General features: G+C 50.8%; 1 protein-coding gene across 1 annotated transcript; it reads right to left on the reverse strand.

Annotated features, from left to right (window-relative positions):
- Positions 1-2629: 2629 nt before the first annotated feature.
- B3GNT3 (UDP-GlcNAc:betaGal beta-1,3-N-acetylglucosaminyltransferase 3) lies at positions 2630-6467 on the reverse strand. The gene is given in 7 exon segments (XM_068534736.1): positions 2630-2865; positions 2867-2927; positions 2930-3150; positions 3152-3183; positions 4656-5147; positions 5149-5273; positions 6320-6467. Coding segments are annotated over 6 exon segments (1065 nt in total). The 5' UTR covers positions 5224-5273; positions 6320-6467; the 3' UTR covers positions 2630-2681.
- Between the last annotated feature and the right edge of the window lie 8850 nt (positions 6468-15317).

Below are 15317 nucleotides of genomic sequence, written 5' to 3' on the forward strand. Positions count from 1 at the left end.
CTTACCTTAATTACATCTGCAAAGACTCTATTTCCAAATAAGGCCATATTCTGAGGTGCCAGGTGGATGGGAACTTCTGTGACACACTATTCAATCCGGTGCAGCAGGGGAGCAGCACTCTTTCCCAAGGGCAATGGGGAGACACAGAAGGTGTTTGAGCAGGGGCAGGATGAGATCAGATCTACCTGGTAGAAATCCCTGCAGCCCCTGCCTCATGCAGGTCTGCCTCCTCTGGCTTAGGGGCTGCCTCAGCCTCCACCTTCCTTTTCAACAGTCTCCATGGCAGCTGCAGGGCTTCTTAAAACTTAAAAATCAATCATGTCGGGACTTCCCTGGTGGCACAGTGGTTAAGAATCCGCCTGCCAATGCAGGGGACATGGGTTTGAGCCCTGGTCCAGGAAGATCCCACATGCCGTGGAGCAACAAAGCCCGTGCGCCACACCTACTGAGCTCGCGTGCCACGACTACTGAAGCCCACACGGCTAGAGCCCGTGCTCCGCAGCAAGAGAAGCTACCACAATGAGAAGCCCGCGCACCGCAACCAAGAGTAGCCCCCGCTCACCGCAACTAGAGAAAGCCCGCGTGCAGCAACGAAGACCCAACGCAGCCAAAAATAAATAAATAAATAACTAACTAACTAACTAAATAAATAAATAAAATTAATCCTGTCATTTCCTTGCTCCAAAGATGCTGTAACCCTCAAAATAACACCCTCTCTCCTCACCCCAACCCACAAGGCCCCACGTGACGAGTCCCTGTGATCTCCTGTCCCCTCTCCCTCCATCTCCTCCTTACCCACCTCCAGTCACAGCTTCCTGGCTGCAATTTAAATGCTCTCAGATCGTCTCACCTCAGGGCCTTTGCATATGCTGTATCCTCTGCCTGGAACATCCTCCTCCCAATTCTCCCCAAGGCCATAACCTCCTCCTTCAGGCCCCATCTCTGCAGCCCCAACCCCCTGACTTCCTGGCTAGCTCTCGTCCCCATCCCTGTGTGTCCAATTACCTCATTTTAATTCTCCTCAAAGTTCTTACCACTTCTGGTAACTTCCTGTTTCATTGTTCACAGGTTTGTGTCCTCACTGTAAGGTGGGTCAGTGCCCACTGACCTTTCCCATGGGGCTGGGAGGAGGAGTACAGGGCAAGGTGTGTAGCACACAGTAGGTGCACAATAAATACTTAAAGACGGGACACAAGGAGTGGGACAGAGGACAGTAGAGCTGTAGTCCCAGTGAGAGGAGGTGAGCCCGGGGAAGAGAGGGGAGGCTGCGTGGTGGCGGGGCGGGATTCAGAAGGGGCCTTGCCAGAAGCAGGTGGGTCCAGCGTCCCATGCAGCTAGGAGTAGTATCATCCCTGTGCCTCTCTCTCCGGAGCCTGCCATCAAGCTGGCAGTGAGAATCAGTCTGCAGGGGGAAATATAAGCTGAGGGCAATAGGGAGCCATGGAGGGTGTGGGGGGGGGGCAGGGGAGGATGATGTGAGATCTGCCTGATAGAAGCTTCCGTAGCCTGATAGAAGCTTCCATAGCCTCTACTTCATCCTTGCCCTGTTTTGCTGTTGTATATTTTCCTCTGGAAGTGAGATTTTAAGGATGAGTGTAGACTGATCTGAGTTAAAACTTGTAAATCACTTTAAAAAACAAAAAAAAGACCTCTAAGTCTTTACAAAACATTTTATTCCCTGAGGACCTGGTCTCCAGTCCTCACTCTGCTGTGTGAGGTCCCCTTTACCACTGCCCCAATCCCTGTGAAACCTGTCTCAGACACCTGTCCGAGGGTGGCAGGGCTGGGGGTCACCAGTTCACTTGGATCTCCCCAGTCTGAGAGACACACAGAGGCGGGGGCCAGTCCTGGGTCCCGAGAACTTAGGGTTCCCCAAGGACCTGAATATCCCCCTTCTCTGGGCACTAAGGTGTGTGTGCTGGCCTTGGGCCCAGTGAAGACCCCTCTTGCCCCAATACTCTTTCCTGTATTGTCGGGGAGCACCGGTGTGGGGCTGGGTCCTGTCAGGGACTCCAGAAACTCTGAGCTCCGATAGCCTGAGACAGATAGCTCCCTCCCTCCTCTGCCCAATGTTTCCACCATAAGAGCGCTTGAAGCCACAAGCAGGGAGGGGGTGGTCCCATTCCCAGACTCTCTGGCCCCTCCCACCATCTGAGGGGTCCAAGATCCAGCGAGGGGTGGAGAACAGAAACCCTCTCTTCCCAGCTGAAAAAATCCTTCTTGCTTCAGCTGCGTGTGGACCCAGGTGTCCTCAATTGGCCTTGAACCATTGCAGGAATTCACCCACCATTGCAGGTTCACAACCAAGGAGAGGCTGGTCACTGCTTAGGCTTTAGCCCATGATCAAGGTCAGGGCTAGGAAGTGGGACATGGAAAAGGGATGGATGCAGCAGCAGCAGCTGGGACCCTAGCAGAAGTGCTTCTGCCATTAGCTGACATGGAAAGAGATGGTCCTTCCAGCTGAGAGTCTAGGGAGGATGATGGAACACGGTCTAGGCAGTACTAGATGAGTTTTGAAGGATGTGTAGGAATTCACCGGTCAGACTCATCCAACCTCCCTGGTACTCTCCTAGGTCCTGCCCACTTAGGAGGACAAAGGTCTCAGCTTCTGGGGAGGAAGCTGCTGCCCTTTCTATGGGGATGGAGACAGTAGCCTCGAGGCTGGGGGCCCTGACTCCACCTCAGTAGATCTGTGTCCGCTTGTCACAGGTGAGGTTGGACTGGTTCAGCACGTCCCCCATGAGCAGCATCTCGTAGGGCAGGAAGCGGTGCACCAGCGGCAGCTCTCGGTAGAAGCAGGGGTCAAAGGAGGACAGGCAGCTGGAGGGGGCCTGAACACCGGCTGTGAGGATACCACTGTGTGAGGCCCTCCTGCTTTTGGCACATGCCCAGGAAGACATCAACAATGGGGAAGAGGTCCAGGGCGGGGGGGAGTGGCGCAGGGCAGTGGCTGTGAAGCGGGACAGTAGGAAGCCGCCACCCCCGCAGTAGGGCGGGTAGTGTTCCTCCTCTGTCACCACCTTCGGCACATAGTACTTGCTCCAGGGACGGCGGACAGGGCACACACTGTGGGTCAACTGCCCCACAGAGAGGTGGTGTTCAGGGTGGGCAAAGACGTCATCATCCCAGTTGAGCATAAAACTGGCATGTGCACCGTGTCTTCTGCCACTGTAGGAAGAGCACCTGCAAGGGGGAGTGGACAGGGCACACGGGCTTGATGCCTGGGGCCATCAGCTTTGGGTCCCTGTCGGCCACCCCAGCCCAGCGAGGCCAGGCAAGGATGTGTTTTCCAGTCAGGCTATTCTGGGTTAAAGGACTCATTCTGTGGTCCTTTGCAACCAACTGCCCCTCTCTGTGCCTCAGTTTCCAACTTCCCAGACAGGACACATCATGGGACCTGCCTCCAGGAGTGTTGGGGATCTATAGAGATGATGCTCTGTAAAACACCAAGAAGTGCTTGAAAATTGTCACATTTACATTTATTGCTATTCCTTTTGACTCTGCCTTGCCAAGCACTACCATTAAATAATTACTTGTATGATTGTTATATAACATCTACCTCCCCCACCAGACTCTGGGGTCCCCCTGGGTGGGAGCTGTGTCTCTCCTATGTGCCATCTCTTCAGCACCCATTATGGGGTCAACACTTTGTAGGCACTGGATTCATGTTTGTCAAGTTGACGTTTATCACATGCTTTTGTGTTCTGCGTTAAGAACATGGCATGTTAAGAGGTTCTGGGCCCTCTACCCTCCTTGGCTTCAGTTACCTCCATAATAACTTTGGCTGCATGCTAGGCACTGTACTCAGTGCCTGCTCTACCTTGAATCCTTAATACAATTTTAAGAGGCAGGTGTGGTCTTCAATTTCATTTACAGATGAGGAAATAGAGGCTCTCCAGAGAAAGTGCCTTGAGCAAGGTCATACAACAGAGAAGGTCTGTTGTTCAAAGTCTTGAACCCAGACCTGTCTGTACTTACTATGAGCAGGAACCTGCACTGGGCCCCTTTCAACTTGTGTCTCTACTCAGCTTACTCCATCCCCACCCCCCCACATCCTGGGTGGGTCCTTGGAGCCTTCAATTCCTCCTCTGAGCATGGGCAAGATTCTGTCTACCTCTCATGGTTTCTTTTCCATCAGAAAGGTCTTTGTTGAGTATCTAACACACAGACCTGGGCCTCATGGGGAGACAGAACCAGAACAAAGAAATAAGATGTGTTCTGTCCAGCGCTCCCCATGCGCCATTGCCAATGTTATCTGAGCACCTGGCACTGGTCCAGGTGCCTTATGAATATCATCTCATGTAATCCTCACAGCAGCCCTCAGAGGTGGGTGAGTTCAATTAATATCCCATTTCCCTGATGAGGAAACTGACGCACAGAGAGGTGAATGATCATCCATGGCAAACAGCAGATAAGAAGCGGAGTCTGGATTTGAGCCCAGGTCATCAAGGATTGGAGAGCCAGGCTTGTAAGTCCTTTCTCCCTGCCTCCCTTGGACAAAGAAGACTTCGGATCACCATGAGGACAGTAGATGGGGTGGGGCGAGGTTGATGGGAGTTTCTGGTCCCCAGAGCTCCTCAGAGGAGGTGGTAGCAACTTTGGGCAGGAAGGAGAGGTGGCCCCAATCAGGTGACACCCTCCCTCCCCCAGCCCACCTGTTTGAGCGTGAGGTTGAAGAATGAGTCGTAGAAATCCCACTGCAGGATGTCACCATGCATCCGCACCTCCATGGCCTACAGCCGGTTGACCTTGCGCGCCTCCAGTGGGTTGGGGTCCGTGCCCACCAGGAAGAGGTGGCGCAGCTGGACGCCATGCACCTGGCGCTCACGGCCCCACCTGCGCCGCACCAGCTCCCGGTGCTCGTAATTGCTGGGCGAGGACTTGATCACCAGCAGCAGAAAGACTGGCTGCACGCACTTGTCAGGCGGCACGTCCTGGAGCAGCGCGAAGTCGTGGCAATGTTTGTACAGCAGGAAGTTGCAGATGTGCTGCGGCTGCCTGGCGAAGTCCGACAGGGCGGCCATGGAGGTGTTGGCCAGGCAGGGGGCGGGCGGTGGGCAGGAGGGCGGCAAGGGCCAGACCAGAGCCACGGGGGTGCCCGGCGGCTCCTTCAGGCCTGGGCAGGTGGGTGGTGACGTGCAGATTGAAGAGGAGGAGGAGGGTGAAGGTGCCCAGAGCCACAGCCAGGCCCACCTCTGTCCGCAGGGGCCGAGAACACCTCATTCTGGTCCGCCTGAGTTTGGGATTGGTCCGAAGAGACCCCTGGTCAGCTTCTGCAGACAATAACACTCACTGAAGATGCCTGAAGATGCCAGATGGGCCAAGCACTTTTCCAGAGCTACCTGTGGACCCCAACACCTGGTTGCAGCCCTATAGCTGCTCAAGTTGGAAAAATACTGAAGTTCACCCCCAGAGATTCCCCTGGCTCCCACCTCCTCCAGTACCCCATGTTGGCTCTGACTGTTGCCCAGGCCCTACCAGGGATCAATATTTACAGAGAAAACAGGCATGGAGATGCCAAGGTGAGCCTCCCAGATTCAGTGTGCCCAGAATCCCCCCCCTCCGCATCCAAGCTGGTCCTCTTTATGTCCCTCTCTCAGAAATGGCCCAGGAGCCTCCCCGAGAGAGGCAGAGAACTCCCTTTTTAGCAGTTGAGAGCTGCTGGGATCCTTCCTGTTTCCCTTTTCACTTGCTCCTCCAGGAAGCTCTGAGCTTCTGGGATTCTGATATAACCATCACTCATTCTTCTTGACTATTTTTAATGGTCCTGTGAGCTGAGCATGGGCCCTGGCTCTTCACAGAACCCTCAGGCCCAGCATGTCTCAAACAAAGCTATCTTCCTTGGCAAACTCCTCTTCCTCCTTTAAAACCCATCTCAAATGATCCATTCTCTGGGAAGTCCTCTTGGACCTCTCAGGAAGAGTCCTGGTTTCCTAGTTATCCCTGTCTCCCTCTCTGGCTAGGTCATTGAAACAGGAGGGAAGGGGGCAGGGCACAACCTTTGAAAGAATGACATAGCCCACAGACATGACATAAACTGATTAGAACCAAATGGATCCAGGATGGCAGACAAGTCAACTTCCATTAGACCTTGAGCCTCACTATACACTCACTGTTACACATCAGCAAGCTAAATGACACTATAGGCACCATGACAATTCCAAGACCGAACATAAGGATCAAAAAGTGGGAAGTGGCCCAATTCTTGGAAATCCCCGCCCTTTCCCAAAATAGCTGGAATACTCCTCCCACTCATTAGCCTATAAAATTACCCACCCCTATAAAAACTGATAACCCCATACCCTGGTGCCTTTCTCACCTGATATGGTATGTGATCTCAGTTGGAAGTCTGTGGGTTTTGGCCTGGTTCGAGTCCTGGCTGCGTGGGTTCAAGTGTCAGTCTGGGTTTAGGCTGGGTTCAAGTCCCAGTCTGAGGTGTACGGTTTCATCATGATCTCTGACTTTTTCTTCCCAAGACTGGGGGCTTCTTGAGGGTCCTGGCATCGCCCAGCATGAGGCAAACACATGGGGGAAGCAGAGAGTGTCTGAATGAATGAATTTATGAATAAAAGTAAATTCATTAAGTTTCTCTCTGGCACACTTTTTTTGGGCGGGGGGGTGAAGTAGAAAAGAAGAGCTTTATTGCTTTGCCAGGGAAAAGGGGGAAGCAGCAGGCTCGTGCCCCTCAAAACTGTGTGTCCCAACCCAGGAGGATGTGGCAATGGTTCAAGGGCAGAGTTGCTGATAAGGATTAGGGTGTGTGCAGGGCCTGCACTCCTTTAATCTGGTCTCAGGTAATTTTTTTTTTTTTCCAGGGTGGAGTGGGTTACTTTTTTTTTTTTTTTTTTTCACACACACACACTGTATTTTATTTTTACAAGAGATAAATAGGCTGACACCAAGCATTGTACATGGATGACCACAACAAAAGCAACAATGATTGCAATTACCAAACATGAAACACACTCATACTATGTCATAATATTGACATTCAGTCCAGTAATCCTCCACTGCAACAGCTCCTTTACTTTGCAGTGAACATTGATTTCTATATTCTTTGCCTCTGAGTCCTTGTGGGATTTTTTTTTTTTTAATTCAGACAGAAAGTCACAAAAATTATACTCATCCTCATCAGTTCACTCAGTCCCATGTAATTAATTTTTTTTATCTTGATCTTTTGTTAGCACTTTTATGAGTTCATCAGTTTTTCATTAGAGTTCTGAAAATGCTTATTCATTCAGTTCAGCAGTACAGTCAGTTACCAGAAACCTGTACTTGTCAGAGTCTTTTCCATGAATTTCATGAAGATGAAACCCTTTTATAGGAACATATTTGCAAAAGCATCAGAGTACACCCAGAACTGTCTGTAAATGACAAAAGACTTTAAAATGACCACGGTTAAAGATTTGATGAAAGTTCATAATAATGCAGTTGACAAGAAAATTAGTTATTTCTGAGATATACATTTTAAAGTAATAACTAGGATTATTACTTACATGAAATTTCTAAAAATCTTATATGTTCTGGTATAATGTTATAAGTAATAATCAGGTAATCTCTTGATGAGTTTCTCTGGTTCCTTTAATCTGGCCTCAGGTGGTCTTTCCTGGAGTGAAGAATGGTAACATCTTCCATTTGCTGGGGGTTTTAGTTCTGGTCTCAGGATTTAACAAAGCTCAGGTTCTTGATGTCTCGTCACAAAGAATTCAGCGAGAGACAAAGTGATAGGTAAGAAGTGGATTTAGGGCTTCCCTGGTGGCGCAGTGGTTAAGAATCCGCCTGCCAATGCAGGGGACACGGGTTCGAGCCCTGGTCCGGGAAGATCCCATGTGCCGCAGAGCAACTAAGCCCTAAGCCCTAAGCCCGTGTGGCACAACTACTGAGTCTGCGCCCTTGAGACCATGAGCCACAACTACTGAAGCCCGTGTGCCACAACTACTGAAATCTGCGTGCCTAGAGCCTGTGCTCCGCAACAAGAGAAGCCACTGCAATGAAAAGCCCTCGCACCAAAACGAAGAGTAGCCCCCGCTCTCTGCAACTAGAGAAAGCCAGCACACAGCAACGGGAGACCCAACGCAGCCAATAAATAAATAAATAAATAAAATAAATCTAAAAAATAATTTAAAAAAAAGAAGTGGATTTGTTTAGAGAGAAACACACTTGACAGAGTGTGGGCCATCTCAGAAGGTGAGAGCAGCCTGGCACACTTTTATTTATCCATCAACCACCTCCCCCCACCGCCGAAGATTTCCTTTTCCATATCTAGGCAGAGCCCTTGGTCTCCTGTCCACATTCCTTTCCCAGGCTTCCCTGGACTCCCTCAATGTCCCTTTGTCTGGAAAGGTGGTATCTGTGCTGTGTTCCAGCCCTAAATTTGAAGATCTGTTTTCCAGCGCAGCATGAAAATGCCGGATTAGACCCAAGGCAGGACTTACCAATTCAGTAAACACTTATTGTCTCACCTCAGAGAGGTGCCCTCTGGAGCCCAACTCCTGGGTTTAAATCCCAACTCCATCACTCCCTGGCTGTGTGCCCTCCATACCTAGGGTCTCAGTTTCCTCAGTTATAAAGGGGGCATCTGAGCAACTCACTAGGTTGTGCAGGTGTGAAGGGAGTTCCCGGCACCTGGTACCTAGTGGGTATTCAACGAGTATTTGTTGAATGAATATGTGAACCCCAGCACTTACCTCAGATTGCCTCAGGATGTCTGTGCTTGTCTGGGGCCTCCTCACTCTCCCCTCTGGCACCTGAAACACTGTGGGGTAGTCAGTGGATTCTGGTAGGCCCCTCGAGCTCCAAGCAACCCCACCCAGCAACTGCCTGGGAGCAAGAAGAGAGTAGTTTCCCATTTTATCTAGAGTCACAAATGGGTGCTGGTGCTGGGTACAGAGGCTCCTGCCCTGCTCCATGAGGCCATTTCCCCAACGTGCCCATCACTGTCTCTGCACACTGCCTGGCCAAGGCCTCTCCAGCCAGGTGTCTTCCCGAAATGAGGCTCAGATCCCACTCCACAGGTTCTGCTGTGTGACCTTGGGAAAGAGACGCTTGACCTCTCTGAGCTTCAAAGTAAAATGGGAATTAACCCTATGTAAGAGTGTGGTTGGGATTTTAACCTCAAACATGCTGAGCACGGTCCTGCCTCAGGACCTTTGCACAGGTTGTTTCCTCTGCCTGATTCTCCAGATTTCTATACAACTCCCTCCTCCCCCTCCTTGTCTTTGCTCAAATGTCCCCTTCTCAGGAACACCTCCTCAGGACACACCATCTCACTGGCAGCCCTGATCCCCCACCCTAGCCTACTTTTTCTTTCTTCCACAGCACTTTTCACCTCCTAAAATAAAAACTTAAAAAATGGAGCTTCCCTGGTGGTGCAGTGGTTAGGAACCCACCTGCCTGTGCAGGGGACACGGGTTCGAGCCTTGGTCTGGGGAGATCCCACATGCCGTGGAGCAACTAAGCCCGTGCGCCACAACCACTGAGCCTGCCCTCTAGAGCCCGCGAGCCACAACTACTGAGCCCGAGTGCCACAACTACTGAAGCCCGTGCGCCTAAAACCCGTGCTCCACAACAAGAGAAGCCACCGCAGTGAGAAGCCGGCACACTGCAACGAAGAGTAGCCCCCGCTCGCCACAACTAGAGAAAGCCCGCGCGCAGCAACGAAGAATCAACGCAGCCAAAAATAAATTAATTAATTAATTTAAAAAACCTTAAAAAATGTACTGCTTCTCATCCATCTTCCCCATCAGAATACAAGCTCCATGCAATAAGTCTTATTCATCATTTTATCCCCAGCCCCTAGAACTGTGCTTGGTGAGTAGTAGGTGCTCAGTAAATGTGTGTTGAATGAATGAATGAACGAATGAATGCTGGGATGCCACAGCATCTGAAAAAATATTGACTCTTGGGACTTCCCTGGAGGTCCGGTGGTTAGGATTCCGTGCTTCCACTGCAGGGGGCACGGGTTCGATCCCTCGTCGGGGAACTAAGATCCCGGAAGTCGCATGGCGTGGCCAAAATATATATATGTTGACTCTCAGAATGAAGTTATACATTCATTCATTTGAGCCAATATTTACTGTGCTTCTCCTGTGTGCCACGCACCTCCCGGGAGTGGGGACACAGTGGTGAACAGGCACGGGATACCTCAATGTGTCTGCCATTCTGGGACTCACATGCTTGAGGGGGAACAAACACTAAATAATAAACTCGGTGAAGAGATACAAGGGGATGAATGCCACGGGAGGAAATGGGGTTGGGTGGTGGGCGTGGATTTTGAGGTCTGGATGACACTTAAGCTGGGATGTGAATGGCACAGAGGAGCCATCATGGCTGAGGTTGTGAGGGAAAGATCCCCAGGGAGGGAACAGCAGGTGCAAAGACCCTGAGGTAGGAATGAGCTGATGGAGTCTGAGCAGCTGGGCACCCTGTCTGCGGGTGGCACAGAGCCTGTCTTGTTTCCATGGCATCCCCGGGTTAGCTGCCAGCCTCAGCGGGTGGTTCACCATCTGGAGGGCAGGTCTGGGAGACCCAAAAAGGCAAATCACAATCTTGAGAGGAGACTGTGAACTGACAAATGATGCAAGAATGAACAGAATCCTAGAAGGACATTTTCCTGAGCTGAAGAGGGGCCCGAGTCCAGAGTGGACCACAAGAAAGGAGCGTTCCCAGGTGAACCTAGCAGATCCCTGAGCTCCGAGGACGGGAAAAAACTCAAGAGCTGCAGTAGAAAGCCCAAGTCACCAAAAATAAGACCAGAGATGTCACAACATTCTCTTCGGTGACACTTCTGCCCAGAGACCCACAGATGCTGGAAGACAAGGGTGTGCCTGGGACCCTAACTCCTGGCTAAGAGACACCCTCATTCAGAATCCCATGAAAATTTAGAGGGTGATTCCCCCCTACCCCATCTGCAGTTTAGAGTCTAAATCAGTTTTCAATCAGGGGTTATTCTGCTCCCACGGGATACTTACTGGGCAATGTCTAGAGACATTTCTGGTTATCATGATTGGGGCAGGGTGGAGAAATGGGACTGCTAATGGCATCGAGCAGATGGAGGCCAGAGATGCTGCTTAAATTAACATCCTATAGGGCACAGGACCGCCCCATGACAGACGATGATCCAGCATTGTCAAGATTGAGAAATAATCCTGGTCTAAATAAACACAGAAACCAGAATAGAGAACTCAGAAGGAGGAAGGATCCAAAGAGGAGAATGAGGGACTGAACAAAGAAGCTTGATATAGGTTTAGTTAAGTTCATTAGATGGAGTATTTATGAGATTTATTACTATTTAAGTAGAAAATCAAACCTAAATGGCCAAGGATCCGTTAGCTGGGAATGTGTTTAGTGCCAAACAAGAGCTCCAAAACAAAGAAAGATACCTCAGCAAATAGGAATATTTACAACTCAGCCAAACCTGGACACTGGGGAGGGGGAAGGTGTGAGAAGAGGTAAAATGACTAAATGGCTCGTATCACTGGGATCAGGGTATCTGGGCAAAACAGAAGCTCTTGGGGGTGGCCATTTGGTTTTAATTAAATCCATTAATGCCTGTTCTTTTCCTTGCATTTTCTTTCTTGTTTATTTGTAAGATCTCTTTGCATATGAAACACTTAATCTTTGTTGGCTACCTGCATTCCCAACTTTTTCTTGCCAGGTCTCCGGTTTCTTTAAATGGAGGGATCTTACAGCGACTTCACCCTCCCAGCCCCCGTAAGGCTCCTGACTGGGGTCTGAGAGCTCAAGTTGCGGGTGGAGGGGATGGAGGCTCACGTCCCCTTCCCCTTACACTAGACCTCTATTAATGCATCCCAGATCTCCTTCCCTTTTCCATCCACCAAGGCTACCTCCACCCCTAACTCATGGCCCCTTAAAACTTCAAGCAGCAAATGTTTCCAAACTCACAACATCCCACATCCAGACTGGCATAAAAAAGAAACTCCAGGCCCCGCTTTCAGCCAGGCTGAGAGCGCTGGGGATTCACTGGTCCAGGATACCTTGCTGGGTGTCTCAGTGGGCTGTATCCCAGGTAGTCCCCAACCTCTCCTTACAGGCCTTACTTTCTAAATGGGCTGGGACCTCACACCTACTGTGGGAAAAGCTGGGGTTTACGGGCTCCACTTAGCCAAGGACGGGAAGCCTCTTGGTATTACTTCCTCCTAAGCGACTGTGTGGCAGCTCTGGGGACTTTGCTGGTGGGGCTGTATGGCTGGTGAGAAGTTCCTCTTAGGTCTGCTTTCGATTCCCTGGCCCCACACAAGATTCTCCTGTCTACCCTCTCCAGTTCTGGAAGGACTGGGCTTGTGGAAGCCCAAACAGCTGCTCACTCTGAAGTTTGTGAGGTCTGAATAACTCTGGGGGAATCCCCACCCCCATTTCATAGCTGGGGAAGTGAAGCTCAGAGAGTTGTCCCAAGGTGGCCCAGTGGGTGACTCACATTACCACAGAAATCCACATTGTCTCCAAGTCCTTCAGCTCTGAGAAGGGTCTCAGTGGCTCTTATCTCAAAACACATATATGAAAACTATTCATTCATTCAACAAATAGGTTCTGGAGGAATCGAGAAGCCTCAACCCTGGGCCTGGCCCCCCAGAAGCCCTCAGTCTGGGGGAGACAAATCCAGACACCTGTGGGATCAGGGCTGGGCCAGAGAATGGATCAGGATATTGAAGCTGAGGTTTTGCAGGATGCATATGAGTTCACCAAGGGGAGTTCAGGTAGCAAAGAGAGCAAATGCAAAAGCAAGGAAGGGAAAGAAAACAAAGCCTATTCAAGGAATCATGTGTAGTTTATTTTGCTGAAAAGCAGAATTTGGAGAGGGGGTGATTTCTGAGGCTAAGAGGTGGGGCCAGACCCTGTAAAGACCTTGAACACCAGGCTGAGTAGTGGGGCTGTTTCCTTGGGGCATGGGCGAGCCATGGAGGTGTGTGAGCAGGAAGAAGAGAGGTCAGATTCCTTGTTGAATGGTACCTCTTTGCTCTGAGTTGACCTTGGTGAGTCACTTCCCCTTGGGAGTCTATTTCCTCATTAGCACATGGAAATGCTGAGAATTCTCCCTGCCCTACAGACACACAATGGGTCACTTTCTATTGAGTATTAAAGGGCTTGGCATACATTGACTATGCGATGACAACCCCAGTGACCTTGGTTCATTGTCCTGGCTCCTTTAGTGCCCCCACTTACAGAGGGGGATATTCAGGCTCAGCATAAAGCAGGAGTGTCTATGAACATGTACGAATCCAACTGTTTTACTTGTTGCACTGACTTGCGGGCCATAGAGTATTTACTAAGCACCTACTGTATGCAGGGTGCAGGGGACACAGCCATGGCCAAGCCAGCCCTTCCTTTATGATATTAATACATGAGGAAGTGATTTGTTTAGTCGCAGCTGCGATAAATGCTGTTGTAGAAGGAGGGATCCCTGGCAGGGGAGGGACCTGACCAGCCTGGAGACATCCTGAAGGATGAAGGGAAAATCACCTGGGCAGAGCCCCAGGGGAAGGGCATTCTAGGCAGAGGGCACAGCAAGCGCAAAGGCCCTGAGGTGGGCACAAATTTAGGTTATCAAAGGGAGAGAGAGGAGGCGGTGTGGTTAGAGAAGTGGAGGAGGAGGGAGATAAAGGCAGGGTTGCCAGATGATGGCAGGGGGAGGCTCAGGAAATGGGGCAGACCACAAAGCAGCTCTTATGTTGCAGGTGAGAAGCAATGGGGAGCCATGGACGGTGTGTGAGCAGGGGAAGGACAAGATTGAGTTATACTTTGAAGAAGTCCCCTGTGGACACTGAAGGGGAAAAGGCAATCAGGGCAGGAGTTAGAGGCCAGGGCAGCAACCAGGAAGAAGAATTTGGGGACCTGGATAGGGGCTGGCTGGCGGGGTACAGGGACGTGGGTGAGTTCAGCAAATAGGATGAAGGGAGTCATTAATATTTAGAGCCTGGGACTTCCCTGGCGGTCCAGCGGTTAAGACTCCGCACTTCCACTGCAGGCAGCATGGGTTCGATCCCTGGTTGGGGAACTAAGATCCCATATGCAGTGTGGCATGGCCAAAAAAAAAAAAAAAAATTTAGAGCCTGGATGTGGGGGACGGAGAAGGATGGACCAGGGAGAACAAAATGTGAGAAGTCTCTGAGCCTTTCACAAGGGGACGTTATGGGGCAGCAGGTGACCCAGGTGTGGTATCTGGGCAAGAGCCTTCGGGACACGATGCCATGCAAACCAGGAATATCCATCAGGCATTTGATGGATGAACACATCCATATATTGCTTGCACGTGGCAGGGCCTCCTCCATGCTCCTCCCTGCAGACCGTAGTGCCACGGTGTACAGAGTCACAGCAGTGATGTCCGGGCTGACTCTCAGGGCCCATCACCCAGTCCCCCCACTGCAATACCGGCCAATCCTGCTCGGGGCTGTTTGCCCTCCATGCACTGTTGCAACTTCACCATCACTCCGAGCCTGCTTCCTGCAGCGCACACAGCAAAACCACTTGTTTTCGTTGGCTGCAACCCAAAAGCCTCCCCCTGGGGTGCTCTCAATCTCCTTCTCCTCCCGCCCCATGACCACTACCCCCTCTCCTCCACTCTTGCCACACCAGCCTCTTCACAGCTCCTTCAAATACCCGGGCTCAGCCCTGCCACAGGACCTTTGCACCTGTCTTTCCTTCCACCTCGGACGCCCCTCTCTCCTGCTCTTCCCCCTGGTTCTCCTTGACCTTCAGGTTTCCGTCCAACATCATCTCCTTAGAGACGCCCCAACCTCCCAGCTAAAACACCCCACCCCGGCTCTGCTTTCCTCTGCTGCTCTCACCACCATTAGACAAAACTGCTCTCTTCCGTCCTGTCCATCTCCCCAGCCAGCCTGGAGCTCCAGAGGTGGGGCCCAGCATCTTGGCCCTCACAGCTGTGTCCCCAGTTGGTGCTCACTGCTGTTTGTTGCATGAGGAAAAATGCTAACCATGACTCACATATTGGCTATTTCCTTGTGCCTCACTTCAGGCTAACCCCATTCTAGGCAGCAGCTGCCACCGTCCCCTACCCGGGGCCTTGGGGATGCAGATGATTCAGTCCTGATAAGTCAGCAAGCACATCCTTGGAGCCAAGGGGGCAGGACCAAGAGGCACTGAATATTCCTGACTCCGAATATTCCTAATGTGCTAAAGGGCCAAATATTCACGGCACTGAAATATTCAGGATGCATTTAATGAGCAAGAAGCACTGAATATTAGTGAAGTGCTGAATATTAATGATCTGTTAAATATGCAGGAGGCACCCAGTATTTATAATATATGAAATAATTATAAGGCAACAATTAATAGTTGCA

The sequence above is a fragment of the Eschrichtius robustus genome, chromosome 2 (genome assembly GCF_028021215.1).
Source record: "Eschrichtius robustus isolate mEscRob2 chromosome 2, mEscRob2.pri, whole genome shotgun sequence".
NCBI classification, from domain to species: domain Eukaryota; kingdom Metazoa; phylum Chordata; class Mammalia; order Artiodactyla; family Eschrichtiidae; genus Eschrichtius; species Eschrichtius robustus.